At 42.9% G+C, this 19,560-nt stretch overlaps 1 protein-coding gene across 1 annotated transcript in view; it reads right to left on the bottom strand.

Moving 5' to 3' along the window:
• The window catches only part of TUBGCP3 (tubulin gamma complex associated protein 3), a 75,803-nt gene extending 59,611 nt beyond the window's left edge, over window positions 1-16,192 (bottom strand). The window contains exons 1-4 of the mRNA XM_053563488.1: window positions 15,930-16,192; window positions 7,864-7,971; window positions 4,284-4,351; window positions 1,044-1,121 (exon numbers count right to left, since the gene is read on the bottom strand). Of these exons, the coding sequence (XP_053419463.1) occupies window positions 1,044-1,121; window positions 4,284-4,351; window positions 7,864-7,971; window positions 15,930-16,005 (330 nt within the window). The 5' untranslated portion in view covers window positions 16,006-16,192. The remainder of the gene's footprint in view (window positions 1-1,043; window positions 1,122-4,283; window positions 4,352-7,863; window positions 7,972-15,929) is intronic.
• Between the last annotated feature and the right edge of the window lie 3,368 nt (window positions 16,193-19,560).

The raw sequence follows: 19,560 nt of genomic DNA, 5'->3' as shown, positions 1-19,560 counted from the left end.
GTTATGCTTCCAACAAAGGTCTGATAACTAGAATCTACAGAGAACTCAAACTAGTCAATAAGAAAAGAACAAATAACCCCATTTCTATGTGGGCAAGAGACCTGAACAGAAACTTCCCTGATGAAGACAGGCGCATGGCCAACAAACACATGAAAAAATGCTTATCATCCTTAATCATCAGAGAAATGCAAATCAAAACCACTTTGCAATATCATCTAACTCCAGTAAGATTAGCCCACATCACAAAATCCCAAAACTGCAGATGTTGGCATGGATGCAGAGAGAAGGGAACACTTCTACACTGCTGGTGGGAATGCAAGCTAATACGACCTTTTTGGAAAGAAGTTTGGAGAACACTCAAGGAACTAAAAGTAGACCTACCATTCGATCCTGCAATTCCTCTACTAGGTATATTCCCAGATGATCAAAAATTACTTCACAACAAAGACATTTGCACCAAAATGTTTATTGCAGCCCAATTCATAATTGCCAAGACAAGGAAACAGCCCAAGTGCCCAGCCACCCAATTGTTAATGGATTAACAAATTGTGGTATGTGTACACCATGGAATACTATGCAGCCATAAAATGGATGGAGACTTCACATCTTTTATGTTTACCTGGAGGGAGCTTGAACATATTCTTCTTAGTAAAGTATCTCAAGAATGGGGAAAAAAGTATCCAATGTACTCAATACTACTATGAAATCAATATATAATCACCTACACACTCATAAGAATACCAAAACATAACTACAGTCCAGAAAGTAGAAGGGAAGAGGAGAGAGAGGGGAAGGGAGGGAGGATATGGGAGGAGGGAGGGTACCTAGGGAGACCTCATCTAATGTGCACGATGCAATGGTACATTTCAAAACTATTAAGAAATGAGGGGGGGAAAAAAAGGAAAATGAAAGCCCTTGACCTTCCACGATCAAGTGAGCTTTTTGCTTTGCTCCTGCTATTTTCTCACCTGTAGTTAATTCCTACCAAAATTTGGTATAATTGCCCCCAACAAGACACCTGATTGCAGGGCAAAGCCACTCACCTTGCTCGGCTGTTTGCGCGGGTCCTCACTAAGGCTCAGCAAGAGGTAGAGAATTGACCACTTGTTTTTCAAAATTCCCTGTTTAGAAAGAAAACAAATGTTGAAAAAGAACTATTTTATGTTTCTCTCCAGTCTCGTTTTCCTCTCTCCTAAACTATACTTATTTCTGAAACAGAAATGCATTTTAGAAAACACATGGAGACATAATGCCACCTCTGCTCATTTCGGGGAGTGTAACTAGCACCCCCCCTCCCGCCCCCAGAAGGAAGAGACAGGTTCCAACACAATCAACTCCAAACTCCCTAATGAGAACAAGGTGTTTAGATTATCCTCTTTGAAAAATAACAGCATCGTCCTCCCGGAAATAATTCATATAACTTCCAAAGCATAGTGATTATAAGACAAATGTCATCATAAAACACGTTTTGTTTTCTTTTTTACTTTATCAATGTCACATTTAGGACACAAAATAGAGTATTATGAGAAAAGAATCCTAAAGTGCAGGACTTAGCCTCAGCACAACATACATCCAAACTCAAGATGGGGTTCAGGATAACTAACCGTGAGTTTCCATGTAGGGTTAGCATTTCACAGTTCATTAATTTCCAACTGTGCATCACGGCAGCCTAATCCGCACAGGGGCCAAGTCTCAGTACATCCCACCTCGAATCTGCACAGCATTCTACTCTATTCATATAGCCTTACCTTTGCATGCATAAGCTAGAATATATAAGTATCTTTATTTACAAAACAAATTATAGGATTTCTTACATTGTGCAAAAGCTTCATTATATTAAATATTACCTGAAAGTTTTTCTAAAGAATAAGCTCATCCCAAGTATTTAAATTTATTTACACAGACTTTTTCAGACACTCAACCAATTCCCACCTGAGCCCTGATAGAGTCTAGTCTCATGGTAAACAGACTGGGCAGATGCAATGTGACAAACAGCACTTCACAGCTCATGTAGAACTCCCAGGAGAGACTCTGGCTCTCAGCAAGATGGGCCACACACAGGGAGAGAAGGGAACAGAGAGCACACCCACCAGGCTATGCTGGAAGAGTCTTTAAGGACTGTCTGAGAAAAGACAGCTGCCAGCACAGGAAAGGCGGCAGGAAATGAGCACGCTGCAGCAGGAGAGTGCGAAGAGGAAGCTTCAGCTCTTACTTCAGAAAGCAGGCACACAGGTGAAGAGTGCACAAAGTTCCAACAAAGAACAAAATTTAAAGGGAGAGGCCACACTTTTTACAATAAAAAGAGCAGGTATAAAACACCCAAGATCAGTCTCTGAAGAGCTTTGAACATGTGCCAAGGTGTGGACAGGGGCCAGCCAGTGTCCTCCCACAGGCACTGTGCACCCTGGCCTGCCCGTCCCTCACAAGCCACCCTCCCTCCTTGCACCCTTTCCCTGCCGGCTACACTTCACTGTCCAGCCCAGGACCACAGGGCACCTTCCCCATGTCTGTCACACCCAGAGCTACCCTCCACTCCCCAAGTCCCTCCTCCAGGTCTAACAGCAAGAGCCGCACCTCTGGGCTTCCTCTCCAGGAGGGGTATGCATGGCACACACCAACAAGGGGCCCCCACTGAGAAAACAGGACAAAAATAATCTCAATGATTATTTTAGCAAAATGATGATATGGATACTAACCTATATATATTTTTCTACTCAGTTTAATTACCAATGTTGTACTATTGTTTCCTAACATTTTTCATCTCATGCAATGAGAAAACTAAGCAAGTTAGGTTTTAAGTTAGCCTCAGAAAGATGGCCACTATTTAAATCACTGATATTTAGGAATAAATATTGAGAATTCCACAATTATGGAAAACAACCATTTTAAAGTACAAAGTTTCTAAATGTCTTTTCGTCCAATGGCCAATATTAACAGACACAATAGCTTTCACGGAAGGAAATTCTCTTTTGGGATCTCAGAAGGCTGGGAAATGTGAAATCCAACCAGGTCTTTTCAACTTCCATATACAACTTAGAAATGGAGAAAGATTTAAGGAAAGCAAATGATAGAGCAGTTTGAAACAATTTGCCTGCAAATGAATATATAAAAAAGGTTCCTATTTCTTTGTAAATATTTCAAAAATACAATAATACTGAAAATATTATCAAAGATCAAAGTATGAAAAAAGCACACTTAAAAGTAAATTCAAAGTCAAACTGAATTAAGGAACCACAATCATCAGCAAGTAAACTTAGGCTTGTTCTAAGAGTACCATGTATGAACAGAAAGGAAGACTCAAAAAATACGTGTCTGATCACTAGAAACATTAGGCCTCACTCCATCACTTGACTATTGTAACATGAACATTATTTTGTGCAGTAAACCTCACTGGATTCACCTTCTCTATAAAAGGGAGTGAGCTAGATGAACTACATTCCTTTACATTCAAAACCCACAGAAACCTCACCCTATAATTCAATTAATGTATCGGTATTAGCAAAGCCTTTTATAAAAATACCAGGCCAGAACAACCATTCAATGTTAACATCCAATCACAAAACATTCGCCACCCAGGGTTATCATGTACAGCAGTACAAACCAGAACCTAATGATCAGTAAAGCCTATCAACCTGATAAACTTCTGCTGTTACCTACAGACAGCCAAGACTACTTCCACCAATGTGCCTCCTCCTAGGAATGTAACTAAGGTAACTACCAAAAATTACAAAGTCTAACTATTGGGGTGGCGCCTGTGGCTCAAGGAGTAGGGCACTGGCCCCATATACCGGGGATGCAGGTTCAAGCCCAGCCCCAGCCAAAAAACTGCAAAAAAAAAAACAAAGTCTAACTACTTTCCCAGTGTAGTTTCATTCATTTTTATAAGTAATTTAGCATTAAATTCAGCCAAAACCTACTTCAAGTATTGAAACTCTTGAAAAAGCAAATGGTATCTACAATGAAAAGCCATTATTGATTACAGAAAAGTTTAATGTGACACTACAAAAAAAGGTTCAGGGGTGTCTGGCCTGCAGGCTACATGCAAATTATTTGAGGACTGTTGCTTATCTGTGGTGTCAGGTATCATGAGAAGTATGGGCCTCTTTTTTATTCCTGCTAACCAGCTTTCATTAGTATTTGTGTATTTAACATGTGGCCCAAGACAACAATTCTTCCAACAGGCAGCAGGCAAGAAAAAAAAGACAGACACCCCGGCAAATGTTCCAAACCATGAGTAATATGCCCAGGAACCAGTCAAATGTCCCCCAGATCCTGCACCACACCTGTGAATGGAGCCTCCTGTGGAGCTCGGAGAACAAAGCGGCATCAGCATCTCTTCTCTGGCGAGTAACTGCAAGTCAGAAAGTACATGTTAACCACCTGCACCAGCACCTGCTCATGACACTGCTCCATAGCTCTGAAGGGAGGGGAAGAATCCCCAGCTTCAGTTAGAAGTCACTGTGGGTGACCCAACAGCTACAGGAATCTGGTCAAGCCATTTAACCTCTCTGACCTGTCTACTAATAAAATATGAACAGTACCAGGTGGAATCAAAGCATTCATATGAAAATTAAGTAAAAAAATGAGAATAATGGGATCATTTAGATTCTATCTACAAATGTGACAGTGAAGCAAACCCACCAATCTAACTGGTTAACAAGGTGGAGTGTGAAACAACAAAACTTATAAAATCATGATCGTTTATTTCACTTGAAAACCTCGCATTCTAAACATTTTTGTTAAGATATACAGCAATGTTTCATTTGTAACAATCAACTGAGGTTTCAAATAAAATTCAAAATAGCCCACTAATTTTCACCCACTAATTTGTTTTATTAATAAATGTCTTTGGATGTTCCATACACTTACAAATTACCTGAAATCAACTGTAACAAATGAGAAGCTCATTCTGAGCTCTACTCCTCGGAGGGGAAGCTACAGACCATATGTGGGGCTCCCAAGGGGAGAGACTCACCTTCACAGCACTGCACACCACCTACGCACAAGGCCGTGCACACTGTCCCAATCTGCCGTGTATAATGTGCACTCTCTGCCCAAACTTTTGAGGGAACAATAAGAATGTGCATTTACATGGGTAGTACAAATTCTGTATCTGTTTTTACATCTTCTATTTATGCTGATGTATTAAAAGTGTAACTGCATTAAAAAATAAATGTTAAAATTCTTTTATAATATAAAAAACCAGTACCTAACCATAAATAAATAAAAATTTGAGTAAAAAAATTAAATGTAAGTTTTTTCCTAAAAGTTTGAACCAAACATGTGAGTGCACATTATACATGGGAGCACATTATACACACCAAAATATAGCGTTCCACTTACTGGAAAAGGAGCCACTTCAATAAGCTCACAGATAACTTCAGGACTCTCCACTGAGTCTCTGTGTTCACCCATTCAGTGGGAGGACTTTGTTAAAACCTCACTAGCCAGTCACATGGAGCCTCAGATCTTCTACTTGGTTTGTACAAAGGTAATGACTGACTTTATACCCAATGTTCTCTCATGTTCATCAGCTAAGAAAGTGTGCTGGGGTCATGTCTTAATCACAGAAGCACATACCAGAGATGACATAATCCTAACCCTAACAGTACTTTCAACTTCTCCCATATAGAAAGGTAAAGCTATCTTTAAAATATATAAAGTATATTCAACAAGATTAATGCAATTAAAATTTAATATACTGTAATTTGCTACCTTTAAAATTTATATAAATATACTCCAATACAACCATTAAATTATGAAAGGAATGTTCTTTCTATAGAATGAGACTGACACCAATTCATAGATATAACCATAGGCTAATAGTAAGAAAAAAATACAGAATATTTACAAATGAATGTTTTATCTACAAAATTGTTAAACAAAGCAAAACAAATCTCAAGTTACAACGTACACATATTTGGCAATGTGAAAAATTAAAGAATTAACAACTGTTAAGGCTCGGCACCCGTCCCTCAGTGATTAGGGCAATGGCCACATGCACTGGGGCTGGTGGGTTCCAACCCAACCTGGGCCTGCTAGACAACAACAACAAATAGCCAGGCATTGTGAGGGCACCTGCAGTCCCAGCTACTTGGGAGGCTGAGGCAAGAGAATCGCTTAAGCCCAAAAGTTGGAGATTGCTGTGAGCTGTGACACAACAGCACTCTACCTAGAGTGACATAGTAAGAGTCTATCTCAAACAAACAAACAAACAAAAAAATTGTTAGGTTTTGTCACATGATCACTTTTGCCTTTTGTTTCAATATAAAACACACTAGCATTTTATACTGAAGTCAGCCACATAAAATTAAAACTTAACTTTTCTGTGTTATTCCAGAGGGCAGAGCTATCATAACTAATCTGATCTATCAACAAATGTAATCAAATTTAAAATGTCTTAGATAAAACATAACAGACCAACAGTAACCATCACACAAAAGGACTACAGGTACTCAGAGAGATGGTGCCTACTGCAGGTGTCCAGGGAGAGCTGCTGGACACTGCAGGGGCATACTGAGTCCGCACACAAAATGCCTTGATCTCAAAAACACAGCACACATGAAACAAAGTGTGCATGGTTAGGTTTCTTCTTTTAAAAAATCCAAGACTTCCTTGAATTTCTAATGTAACCATGTAGCTATCAGTTGTACTGTAAGTTCAGACAAACTTTATTCTTTGCTACTACATACAGGTGTAATAGGCTCAGCATGAGGCCGTGACAGGCAAACTTACACAGGGAATGGCCTGTTAATATAGCACCTGACAGCTGGGGTTATCTAAAATGTAAAATGGTTTAGGGTTCAAGAGGAGAGTGCAGTGTCCTTGTGTTCAGTTTTATAGACACAAAAAGAAGATAAATATTAGTACGTTAACAATAGCTCAGATCTTCCATTTTTATTCCTCTGCCTTAAATATATGCACGGTAGCTAACATCAAAGCTTGGAATCTGATGGACCATTTCAGATTTAGGTCACTCATCACACCCTGAACAGGCAAAGGCAACTACGTCCAGATGTGAGGACTCACAGGTCACAGCGTCAACTACGTCACCAGCTAACGAGCTGATGCACCATCCAGTCTGGCCGCACAGCAGAGCCGGACCTCCACACAGACCACTGGCTAGTCCATAAGGCAACAGCTGGGGTGGAGAACTCTACCATGAAGAAGTGACTTCTAGAAGATGTTATTACTTAGACACAGGCCAATGTCCACTCCCTGGGCCGTTTAACAGCCAGCGGAGAACTGCAAGCCCCTGGGGCTCGGCTTCTGCAGCCCAGAGAACTGGCTGCCAGGAAACACAACCTGTCAACTGACAGTAGGGCTGTTCTCCAGGGACTACTCGGGGCTGCCACCTGCCTAAGCTGAGCTACCCCCAGACACGCCTGAGGCATAGGAGTGGCAGAATCCACCTGCACAACCAGATAACCCACTGTCAATAACAAACCGAGAAAGAGCTAACCTTCCTTCTCTAAGGTTAAGGAGGCTTTATGTACCATCTCAGAATTAAAATGTTCACCAAAGTCCTGAAGTACCAGAAGTTTGGAAGGTGGCAATCAAAAGTAGTCGCCCACTTGCCAAGACATGTTCTCGGGCTCTACATCAGCTGCTCAGAGGCACATTAGAGAGAAGTGGGAAGTTTCATTAAGCCCTTTTATCTTCCTCACACTCTAAAACTCAGTAACATTGTTATGGCATTTAAAACAAACCTCTTTCACTACTACAACTGAATTGAGTTGTCCTTATTTTTAATAGTACCTATAATTAAAATGTGCTTGGGAACGACATGCATACATACATATATATCCTTATGCTTTGACACATTTAAAAATCCAATACATAACATTTAATAAAAATACGTACGTTCTTTCTTGATTTTTTCAGCTACTAGAAATTCATCTCTTTCAACAGTTGGGGCAAAGTTGCTGCCAATAACTCGAACAGCATACTGGAACTGCTGGGCCACATCAGCTGCAGGGTGAATGAAAGCAGGCAAGTTACTACCAATCAGCAGTTTCAACGGCCTGCAAGAGCTGGGTATACACAGCCTTCACCTTCCACCCTCCACATGTCTTAACTAGAGAAAAAAATCCTATTAAGAAATTAAAATAAAATGAACAAATAAATGGAATTAAGAGTTCTATGAAACAAGAAAAAAAAACAGCAATAGGCCAGACAGTCTTCAAAATCCTGGAAGATAAAAAAGTGCATCCCAAAGCATTAAGTGTAAGAAGAAAGGCTGATCAAGAGAGCCTCTGAGAACCTTCTGGGTCAACAAATAGACTCATAAGTGGGCCACTCAACAGCCACAACAGGCAATAATCTGGATTTGTGCTTCAACACATATGTGGGCTTTCACCCCTTTCAAAAATACCATTACGCTGAAAAGAAAGGAGTTCTAAAAATTAGGCATAAACTGCCAAGGGCAAAAGAAGTAAGGCGAAACAACAGCAGAGAGAATTCAATGAAGTGAGAAGCTGGCACAGGGGCCGTGAAACCTGCAGGCTACTAGTGTACTGGGTTAAAAACGGGAAAAGGGTAGAGCAGGAGACAAAAACCAAGAAGAAATATGGATCCCTCAGCAGAGGCCCAGGGAGGCTCAGAGAAGGAAGGAACTCAGCACCCTCAAGATCAGACACAAGCAGAGTGGGAGAGCCTGGCTAAAGGTCTGGAAGGAAATGGACCCCTGGGTCCTCTCTTCAATCCCTGATCCCTGACCCGGGCAAAGAAAAGCTGGTCTAGAGAAAGCACTAAAGAAAAGCAGCAGACTGAATTCAAGGACCCTCCATCCTTTCCAGAACACTGAGGCAAAACCCCTCTGCAGCCGAACTAACCAGCCCAAGGAAAAAGACAAGACAGTGACATGGGGGTAACCCTGCACAGAGGGGTCTCTATCCAATTACAGCCTGCAGAGATGAGGCAGAGTCACTTCCAGCCACCATGGTAAAAATAAAGCAGGTCACATGATTCTTTCGGTTTCCCAGTGCATATAAAAGTCAAGATACATTTACTATAGTCTATTAATGTAGCATTATGTCTTTAAAAATGTACCTACCTTAATTAAAGAATAGTTTATTGCTAAAAAATGTTATCAACCACCTGAGTCTTCAGACTCACAATCTTTCTGTAGGTGCTTCCATGCTGATGGCTGCTTACTAAACAGGGTGACGGTTGCTGAAGGCTGGGGTGACTGTGGCAATTTTGTAAAATAAGGTTTACTGCATCCGTGGGCTCTCCTCTCACAAAAGACTGCTCTGTGGCACACGATGCTGTTTGACAGGGTTTTACCCACAGCAGAATTTCTTCTAAAATTGCAGTCAATTGTCCAAATCCCTTCCCTTGCTATACCAACTTAGTTTATAGAATATTCCAAATACCTTGTTGTCATTTCAATAGTGTTCCCAGCACCTTCACCAGAAGTAGATTCTACCTCAACACAGCACTTTCTTTGCTCATCCATGAGAACCTCCTCATCCACCCAAGGTTGATCGTGAGATCGCAGCAACTCGGCCCCATCTCCAGGCTTACTTCCAACTCTGGTTCCCGCTATTTCCAGCACATCTCCAGGGACTTGCTCCACGGGAGTCCTGAACCCCTCGAAGCATCCACAATGGCTGGAATCACCTTCTAGCCTCCTCTTAATGTGGACATTTGTCCTCCTCCCATCATCACAAGTGCTCTTAACAGCATCACCTACAGTGGGGAAATCTTTTCTTGAAGATTTTCATTTCACTTTGCCAGATCCATCAGGGGAATCATTATCTATGGCAGCTATAGCCTTACAAACTGCACTTCTTAAATAATGAGACCTGAAAGTCAAAATGACTCCTTGATCCATGGACATGAAGACAACACTCACCTCCTCGTACTTCTCCATCACAGCTCTTGGGTGACCTGGTGCACTGCCAATGAGCAGTAGGATTTTAAAAGGATTTTTTTTTTTCCTGAGCAGCTCTCAATAGTGGTCTTAAAATATTCAGTAACCATTCTGTAAACAGCTATGCTGCCACCCCGGCTTTGTTGTTCCATTTACAGAGCATAGGCACAGTAGGTACAGCATAATTCTGACAGGCCCTGGGATCTTTAGAATGCTCAGTGAGCACTGGCTTTGACTTAAGGTCACCAGCTGCTCTAGCCCCTAATGAGAGCCAGCCTGTCCTGTGCAGCTTTGAAGCCAGGCATGGACTTCTCCTCTGCAACTATGAAAGGCCTGGACGGCATCTTCCAACAGGAGGAGATTTCGTACACAGTGAACATCTGTAGTGTAGCCAACCTTGGCATTGATTTCAGCCAGGTCTCCTGGGTCACTCACAGATGCTCCATCAGCACCTGCTGCTTCACCTCGCACTTTTATGTCATGGAGACGCACCTCTCCTCAAACCTCAGGGACCAGCCTCTGCAGCTTCCAACTTTTCTCTGCAGCTTCCTCACTTCTCAGCCTTCTCAGCAATGTTTTTCAACTTTTTTATCTCTCTGCACACTTGAACCTATAGTTAAACTTCCACAGCACACTTAAATTATGTTGATCAAAAGAAAGAGTAAAAAATGTATATGCTTTGAACTTCTTTGAAAATAATTTAATGATCTTTAAAATTTTCAAGGCACACGTAAGATCCTCTCACGGCCCACCAGTGTGCCGTAGAACATCGGTTGAAAAATCACTGCTTCCTAGAAAAAAAGAGTCAGGGCCTTCCTCTGGGTTAGGCTTTGGCTTAGAGAATGTTATAGCTGATTTGATCTTCTCTCCAGACCACTAAAACTTTCTCCATATCAGCAATAAGGCCATTTTGCTTTCTTATCATGTGTGTGTTCACTGGAGCAGCACTTTTAATTTCCCTTCAAGAACTTTTCCTTTGCATTCACAACTTGGCTAACTGTTCGGTGCAAGAGGCCTGGCTCCCAGCCTATCTCAGCTTCTTCAACTTGGCAAGCCTTCCTCACTGAACTTAATCATTTCTAACTTTTGATTTAAAGTGAGAGACATACACACTTAAACACTCAGAGGCCATCGTAGGGCTATTAATCAGCCTAACAGCCTAACTTCCACGCTGTGGTGGCTCAGGGAGCAGGGAAGCCCAAGGAGAAGGTGACAGGGAGCTGCGAGTCAGTGGAGCCGTCAGTCTCCTCTTATACAGGTGCAGCTTGTGGCGCCCCCCAAACAATTACAAAAGTAACATCAAATATCACTGATCACAAATAACACAGCAGATACAATATTAATGAAAAGTTTGAAATACTGCAAGAACTACCCAAATGTAACACAGAGACAGGAAGAGAGAGTACATGCTTTTGTGACAATGAACTTGCTCGATGCAGGGGTCCCACAAACCTTCAGTGTGTAAAAATCACGGTACTTGTGAGCAAAACAAGGTGAGAGACAGTAGAGTGAAGTGTGCCATCCTCCACAGGAAGCTCAAGCCCTGGCAAGCGTTGCCTTCTCAGAAGACTCCCAAACCAACTCACTCTTAGCTATCAGAGGACAAGTACCACCACACAGAAGAGGACAGCAGGCAACACGGAAGAGCGAGACAAAAACAATGAAAGATGAAACTCTAAGAACGAGCAAAATGTATGAAGTAGGAAAATGAAAGACTTTTTAAAAAGCAACTACAATAGCCTCAAATATTAGAAATACCATATCCAGGAAACAGAAACAGGAAGCTACAGATACAGAGAAGACAAGCTCTGGAATGTTCAAAGGATGGTTGCAGAATGTTTTTTAAAATCAAAATGTCTGTATTTAAGTTGAAGAGATCTCTATAATACCAAAACAAAAAGGTCAAAAGACGGAAATTAAGACCACCAAGAAAATCACTAGATCCAACCAAGCAAAAAAGGAGAGGAAGCTGGAGTGCGACACATCTCCAAGGAGGTCACAGAAAACAACCTGACAGCAAAGGGTGAGCAGTCCCCGCATTTAAGGAGCTCACAATGAAGACGCATAACGTTACAGCAGACGTCCCCTGCCCTCAGCCACCAGCTCCCCTTTCCACAAGCAACCAGTGTTATCAGGTTCTTGTGTAATCACAGGAAATTCTAATGCATGACTCTAGTTGAAAAGTAGTGTCCTAAAAAAACACAAAAGAAAGAAAGCATCACTGTAGATTCGTGATTCTCAATTTTGGGGGGCCTCAAGGCCCCTTTATATTCTTAAGATTGAGGACTCCAAAAAGTTTTTGATTATGTAGGCTACATCTATCCATAGTTACCATATTGGAAATATAAACCAAGGCAATGCTTAAATACTTAAAAATAAAAATAAATCCATTAATTACAACTTTCGAATGAAGCCTAAAACTTTCAAGTTGTAATATATATTTAATATACATTTGAACACTCAATATACATTGACTTTCCCAAGAATGCAGTTACTGTATAATCAAAAGAAGACCACATGTTATTCAGAATTAGATCAAGAGCTCTTCACTGCTTTGGAAAATTATGAAACCAACAGGAACACCTCTAAGGTAGTGAATCATGAGACAGCATTGCTGTCCCTTCTGCCTGTGGTGCAGGGACAGCGGTCTGACACGTTACAGCAACCCTCTCACTCCCGTTACAGCAACCCTCTCACTCCAACGTGCTGTGTGCTGCAGGTACACCTCAACACTTATCCTGCACACATCTATGTCTTCATTACCCCATAGACAGAGCTTGCAAAGTGTTGACTCCTGCAGAGTTGAAACACTCTCCCATTAAGCACACTACTTCCTGTGCTAGGAATAATGACTCTGCAGAGATGTAATAATAAAGTCAAATATACTCCTGGGCAGGGCAGGGCAGAGAAGGGATATGAAGATAGGATTTTTTTTATTACTTGCCAGCCAGCAGTATGTGTCTCAAGCAAATTCACAGATGTTAAGTCAACTGTAATTTTTTTTAAAGATACTCTATAAAAAGTGGATGCATATGAAATTCACTAAAAGTAACAAGTATCTTTTATGCTCTGATTTCACAGTATGAAAATACGTAAGTCTGTTAGCAATATGTAATTAGAAAATTAGGTAATTAATCAATGTTCTATGGAGTTATCAGATAAAATTTCCACTAATGAAACTTTTTAACATCAAATATTGCACAGGCATCAGTTAATATTGCTCCTTTCATCTTTAAGAACAAATTGTATTCAAGAGAGGTAACTACTAAATAGTTATAAATTGTCCCACATAAACTGTAACATAACTTGATATTATGAGTATCATCAATGCCTGGCAATCCTAGCTATACAAAAAATACCCAAAGAATATCATCCTAAATGGACTTTACGATACAACATATTCAGAGAGGACCCTTCAAGATTGGAGAGCCTACTTACTCTCAATCTGGGCACAATTCTAAATGGGGAGATAGTAAGATACAGAACTTGGCTAAAGAAAAGCATTTCAAGGAGTGAAACTTTTTTTTTTTTTGTAGAGACAGAGTCTCACTGTACCGCCCTCGGGTACAGTGCCATGGCGTCACACGGCTCACAGTAACCTCTAACTCTTGGGCTTACGCGATTCTCTTGCCTCAGCCTCCCGAGCAGCTGGGACTACAGGTGCCCGCCACAACACCTGGCTAGGGAGTGAAACTTTTATGTCAATCAAAAGAAGTTTCAATATCAAAAAATTTTTTACGTTGAGATATATCATTCTTGCTCACATGAGTGACTTTCAAAATCCAGTTATGACGGTGAGAATGTATAAAGATAAGAAAAGAGTTTGGAACCACTGGTATAACAAAAACACTGATGTTAAAGCAGCTAAGTTATAACCAACAATCTCAGTTTCTTGGCTTCCCTACTATTAGGAACTTGAAATTAGAGAGTTAACTCAGTGTGCTCCAGACACAAAAAGAAAGCAGACCATACTCACACCCACCTCAGGCCCTAGCTCTTGTTCCCTCCTCCTTATCCCTCCCCAGATGTCCAAATGGTCCTGCCTGCCTTCACTCGGGTCTGTTTAAGCACCTCAAAGCACTTCCCCTCACCTCTTCACTCTCTATGACTTTTTCATCACAGCACTCGCTCCAATTTGCTCCCTAAACAAAAACACCTTTTTGCAGTTCTCTTATGTTTCAAGTCCCCAGACCAGTAAACTTTGCTGACCAGAACTTCATAATTTTCTGTTTCACTGGACCCTTCCCCTGACCCTTTTGAGTTGTTTTTCAGAAATGGTGAATCCTCCTTACAGTACTAAGATAACCATGAGGCTTTACCCAGTTGTTCAGAGAAGCCAAGGTAAGTAACAGATCATTCCACCACAGATAGTGCCCAAGGACGCTCTTAGCAACATACTTCCCATAACCCTGGAAAGGAGGATCAGTATTATCCCCAGTTCATTATACCATTAAAATCTCCACCCTTGAAAGGGCTTATCCACCAATTTTTGATCATGCAATATGCCAATATGATTTCTCACTGTGCCTCCACCCCCAACCATGTATAACTCACTCACTTCATGTATTATTCATTTCACCTCTAGAGAAACCCTTGACCATTCTGTCCTCCCACCTCCCAGTGGACATCATTCTCTGCAATAAATCCTTCTTCTTTGACAATCCCTGTTGTCCCAATTGACTTTTTGTAAGGTGAGAAAGAGGGAACCCCCCTTGCCGGTTCATTAACATCACCACTAACATTACCTGTTTATCTCTACTAATTGTCTCCACTAGAATGAAAGATCTGTGAATGACCTTAAATAGATCATAAATTCTTGCTTCTCCAGGAGCTAGGTGTGGGGAGGGTGTCTTCAGCTAGGTGTGTGTGTTGGGGGGGTGTCTTCATCAAAGACAGATGAATAAAGTGACAGAGTAAAACTACACAAGGTACCAACAACTATGTGAAGTCAAGTCATTTAACAGAAAATGACACAAAATTCATCTTTTCCCCCTAAGATTACAGAACAGTGTACGCAAATTGTCATGAATCAAAAAATAAAAGCCAAAGGGCAATCTCAGTACTTTAAATGTAATTTTACTTAAGTCCTCCTTCAAATTGCATGATTTATTTGCCACATTTTCGTGCTTAATGGGTTAAGTAACTTTAATTACCCACAAAATCCCCTCAAAGTGCATCCTATTCTTCCCCACCACCTCCAAAGAACCAAAAGATGACATTCTGCACCTTTTCTATTCAAACACCTCGGCTACAGAACGGCTTCACCTATTACACAGGACTGTTTTGTTTTGCTTCTTAATAATATCTGCTACATGAACTCTACCAGAGTAGTTTTATATCAAATCCAACCTCCAACCCTTTAACAGTGGGAAAACATGGCAGAGAAGAGTGGTAAACACTTCCCTTTGCACAATACTCAAACCTGTTAAACGTTCCTAAGGGAAAAAGGGGCAATTCTGTGGCTCGTCAGCGCCTCGCACCCTCCCCCACCACGGTGCTATCCGCACTGTTCACCCAGGCTCAGCAGGAACCCAACCGTGCGCAGAAGCTCGCTCCCCGACGCATTATACTAGAGAAAAGCGATAAATTGCCGAGCTGGCAGGCTTCCTGTCTTCACTGACAGAGCAGCGAGCCAGAGTGCGAGGTGACTCAGCCCGCTCCGGGCTCCACCCCTCCGTACGCCGGGCCCCATTCACTCGGCTCCCTCTATCCAGGTCCTAGGCCCTAACCGCGACCCTCCGCTCCCTCGGCCGGGTCCTCCAACACTCTGCCCCGACCCTCTAACCCCACGTCCCCGTCCGGGCTACCGGCCATCCGCTCCCTCTGCCCCGGCCACAACCCCGGCCCTCAGACCCGCCTCTCTCTCCACCTCAGCCCTCCGAGCCTCCAACACAGCCCTGGTGCCCCGCTCCCTCTGGCCCAGTTCCCAGCCCTCCAAACCTCCGCCCCGGCCCCGCGTCCCGGCGCCTCCAGCCCCAGGAGGATTCCAAGTAGCAAGCTGAGAAAGCGACCTCCGGGCTGGCACCCCGAGCGGCCGACCCGACGCGCCTACCTTCGCTCCTGCCCAGGATGCGGCAGCATAGGTTCTGCAACAGGACGTTCGGCGACTTCTGGTCCGGGGTCGCCATGCTCGCCTCGGGACTGTGCGCCACGGACCCCAGTGGAGCCCACGGCCCTCGCCAGCCCGCTGCGCTCCCCCACTGCCCCGCGGGCTCCCGGCTCCCGACCGGCTAAGGCGCGGGCGCCGACAGATACAAGGGCGCCATTTTTCGCGGAACCCGCGAAAGCGCGGGCGCTTCCCACAGTGCCCCGCTACTTCCTGCCCTGGGGCCGTGTGTGCGACGGCTTAAGCGTCCCCCGTGGCCGCTCCCGGCAGGGCGGGAAGGTTCCGGGCTTGGAGGCGGCCGCCAGCCCCGGCACTGCAGACCTGATCTCGGGAGCTTGGTTCGACTAACGCTTTGGATGAAAAAACTCAGTTGAAAGGCGGGCAAGGGATTTAACCCGCGGTGTCGTCGCCGACCTAGACCGCGTTGCCCCCACCCTCGCCGGATTAGGCGCAGGCTGTGGCTGCCGGCTCCGATTTCGGCGACGCCAAGCCCCGGCCCCAGTCCTGCACGCGGCCTCCACTCCAGCCAGCTGTGACACCCCGGGAGAGCCAGTCGGCCCTGGGTTAGTGAGGAACCGGAAGCTGGAGAAGGAGGGAAGCGGCGGAGCCTCCGCACGTCGCGGCAGGTGCGGCTGCAGGCGCTGCACGTGGGCGCCGGAGCCCGTCAGGGTCCCGCCCGCAGAGGGAAGGGGTTGGGCTCGCCGCGACGCGCGTACTCAGGCCGGCCGGCTGTCAGCCTCCCTCTGAGCCGCTGCTCGCGGAGCCCAGCCCGGGTTCAGAATCGCTAGCAAGGGCTGTTCTCAGCCAGTAAGTGTAGGGACGGTTTGTCACACGGCGACAGGTGACTATTGCAAACTGTCTCTGCCGGGTGACTCCGCACTCAGACCCCACAACACAGCTTCCTGGACAGCTGACCTCCAGGTGGGTTCACCCAGGGGGTCACCGGCAGGAGAAGGAGGCTGTCAAGGTTCTCCCCTTACGGCTCTGCCTCTACCGTCTGTGATAGCAGTTGGGTCTCCAGGATCTCTGCCTGCCAGCCCCTCCAGCACCACTTGTCCCAGGGACTGCTCCCACTGAGGGCTTCTGCCATTTTATGGCCCCCAGTGTCCCCAGAAGAGCCAGTAGGATAGGCCTGGAGAGAAAAAGTAGGGAATACTGAGCCAGAGTAAGAGAACAACTTCCAGGGGTTCTTGGGAGAGGGACCGATACAGCCTCCGCTTGGGACGACCCCATCCCCGACGCAAGTTGGTTTCCAGAAAGCACCAGCCTGGGGCAGGCGTTTGTAACAAAATGGTGACCCTGTGGAGTCCTTCACAACCACCTTCAGAAACTACAGTGCACCAAGTATGCAAAATGGAAGGCTGGACTTGCAGGAAGGAACAAACAACAGTCAGTAGGGTAAAATACTGGTAAATAATGAATGACTTGATTGTAAAAACAACATAAAATTAAAATAACATTAAAAATCTCACAAAGAAGGTGGCAAATGTTATTACAGTGTTCTGATGTGTTTGACATGTCCTGAAAGAGATAAAAGTACTAAGTTATATTAGGTTTCCATACATCAAGCATATTTGTAATTTCCAGAGAAACCACTAACAGAAGAGTAAACATATTGATAACTACCAGACTAGTAAAGAGTAAGACAGAACAATAAAAAGTTTTCATCAATCCAAAAGAAAACCAAAAAGAAATAAAAATGAACATATTATAGGAAAAATAAGAGAAAAATATTAAGGTAGCATAGTTAAGCCAAAATACCTCACAAATTACATCAAATATAAATACATGAAACCCACAGAGGTAAAGTGCAGTTCTATCACATCAGATCCAAGTGCTTACTATGAACTTGACTTGTCATTGTCGATATTAACCTTGATCACTTGGCTTGAGGTACTATTACAGGTTTCTGAACTATGAAGTTATTCTTTTTCTTTCCATACTATATTCCTTGGGGAAAAGTCAATATGCAGCCCACTATGCATTAGTGACAGGTGTGGCCGCAGGATAGTTAACAACTGGATAGTTAGGTTCTGCTTCTTAAGAATGGACTGTGCATAAAAATTATTTGGAGTTCTGCATGGGAGAGTTGTCTATTCTCCTCCATTTACTTATTCAATAATTTATTTACATCAGTAGGTATTTATGAATATTTACCTTACAGTTTGAGTCATAATCTAACACTACTTTACTGTTTTATTGTTCAAATTTTTCCAGACTGGAACATTTGAAGCTCTTTCAGTTGGTTCTCATATCCCTTTGGCATTCCCTCATCATTGTAAATTTAAAAAAAAAATTAATAAACGTTATGGTTTTTCATACCAATTTTGTATTTGCAGAAAAAATTGAGCAGATAGTATAAAATCCCATGAATCCCTGCCCCAGCTCTCACCCTCGGCACAGTCTCCCAGCTACACAGTGTTAGCATCTAGGATTGGGGGGGTGCATTTGTCACAGTTAATGAACAATACCGATACTGAGTTCCGAGCTCCTGTGCCTGCTCCTTGCCCCCTGCACAGACGTGGGCAGCATGCTTGGTAGGTAGAATGGTAGATGCCAAACACTGCTACTAATAGTTTTTTATCCCTGAGTGAGTCTATTCCTCCTGTTCTTGGTATGGATTAGTTTTCACATTCTTTAATATTATTTCATGTTACATTTAACATTGTAAAGGAAAGACACATTTGACCTGCCTAAACTGGAAGCCTTGTGATTACTGAGGTTCTCATACCCAACTAGAGTAAATCTAAGGATATTCTAATGATTGATTAGCTAAAACTAGTGAATATTCTTTACAATTAATTTATAAGTTTGCATTCACTCTTATGAGATCATAATGATTTATTGTTCTGACATAAGATCAACAGATTGAAATTTCAATTAGACTTTGAAAAACTATCTTAGTGGAAAATGTCCTAAACCACTGAAGGTAGATGGACAAATTACTTTAGAAGCCAAGAAGTCTTTTGAGCCACTCTCTTTTTAGTACATGTTTTATGTGCAGAGTGTTTCTTCTCATGCTGTTTTTTAATTGGAATTGATTTCCAATGGCTGACATTTGATAAGGCTTTACTATAAAGACCACTAGGATCCAATAAAGCTTTTTGTCTGTTTCTCCAGGTTAGCAAGTAGAAGCCACCGCCCTCTCTTCCAGAATTGTTTGTGCCTATGTTTTTCTAACTAACTCTGTAGGTCTACAGTTTTTGAGGCATTTAAGTTTTTTATTACAGTGTTCATATTGGGATATTGCTTCTTTAATTCTAAACATATTTTAATTTCATTTAAAAACAATTTTGAAAGAGTACAAATGGCTTTTAGTACTGGTGAGGAGATACCCTTGCTCAGACCCATATTTTAGGCTCCTCTTACTTGCTGTCATTCATACTGCCTGATTTAACAGTCACTTCCTGTGGATGTCAACCTCACAGTTTACTCATGGACTGGCTTTCTTCATAAACTGATTTACTGTCCTTATGCTGCAGTCGGGTATGAGGTGAAAATGGGTTGATTTTTCTCAGTAGATTTCACATCTTCTTAGAGTCTGCTCAGCTTTAACAAAAGCTGGTGTGAGGGCAAA

The sequence above is a fragment of the Nycticebus coucang genome, chromosome 15 (genome assembly GCF_027406575.1).
Source record: "Nycticebus coucang isolate mNycCou1 chromosome 15, mNycCou1.pri, whole genome shotgun sequence".
In the NCBI taxonomy this organism is placed as follows: domain Eukaryota; kingdom Metazoa; phylum Chordata; class Mammalia; order Primates; family Lorisidae; genus Nycticebus; species Nycticebus coucang.
The sequence above is the reverse complement of the archived record's forward strand: the minus strand, read 5'-3'. Positions and strand labels throughout refer to the sequence as shown.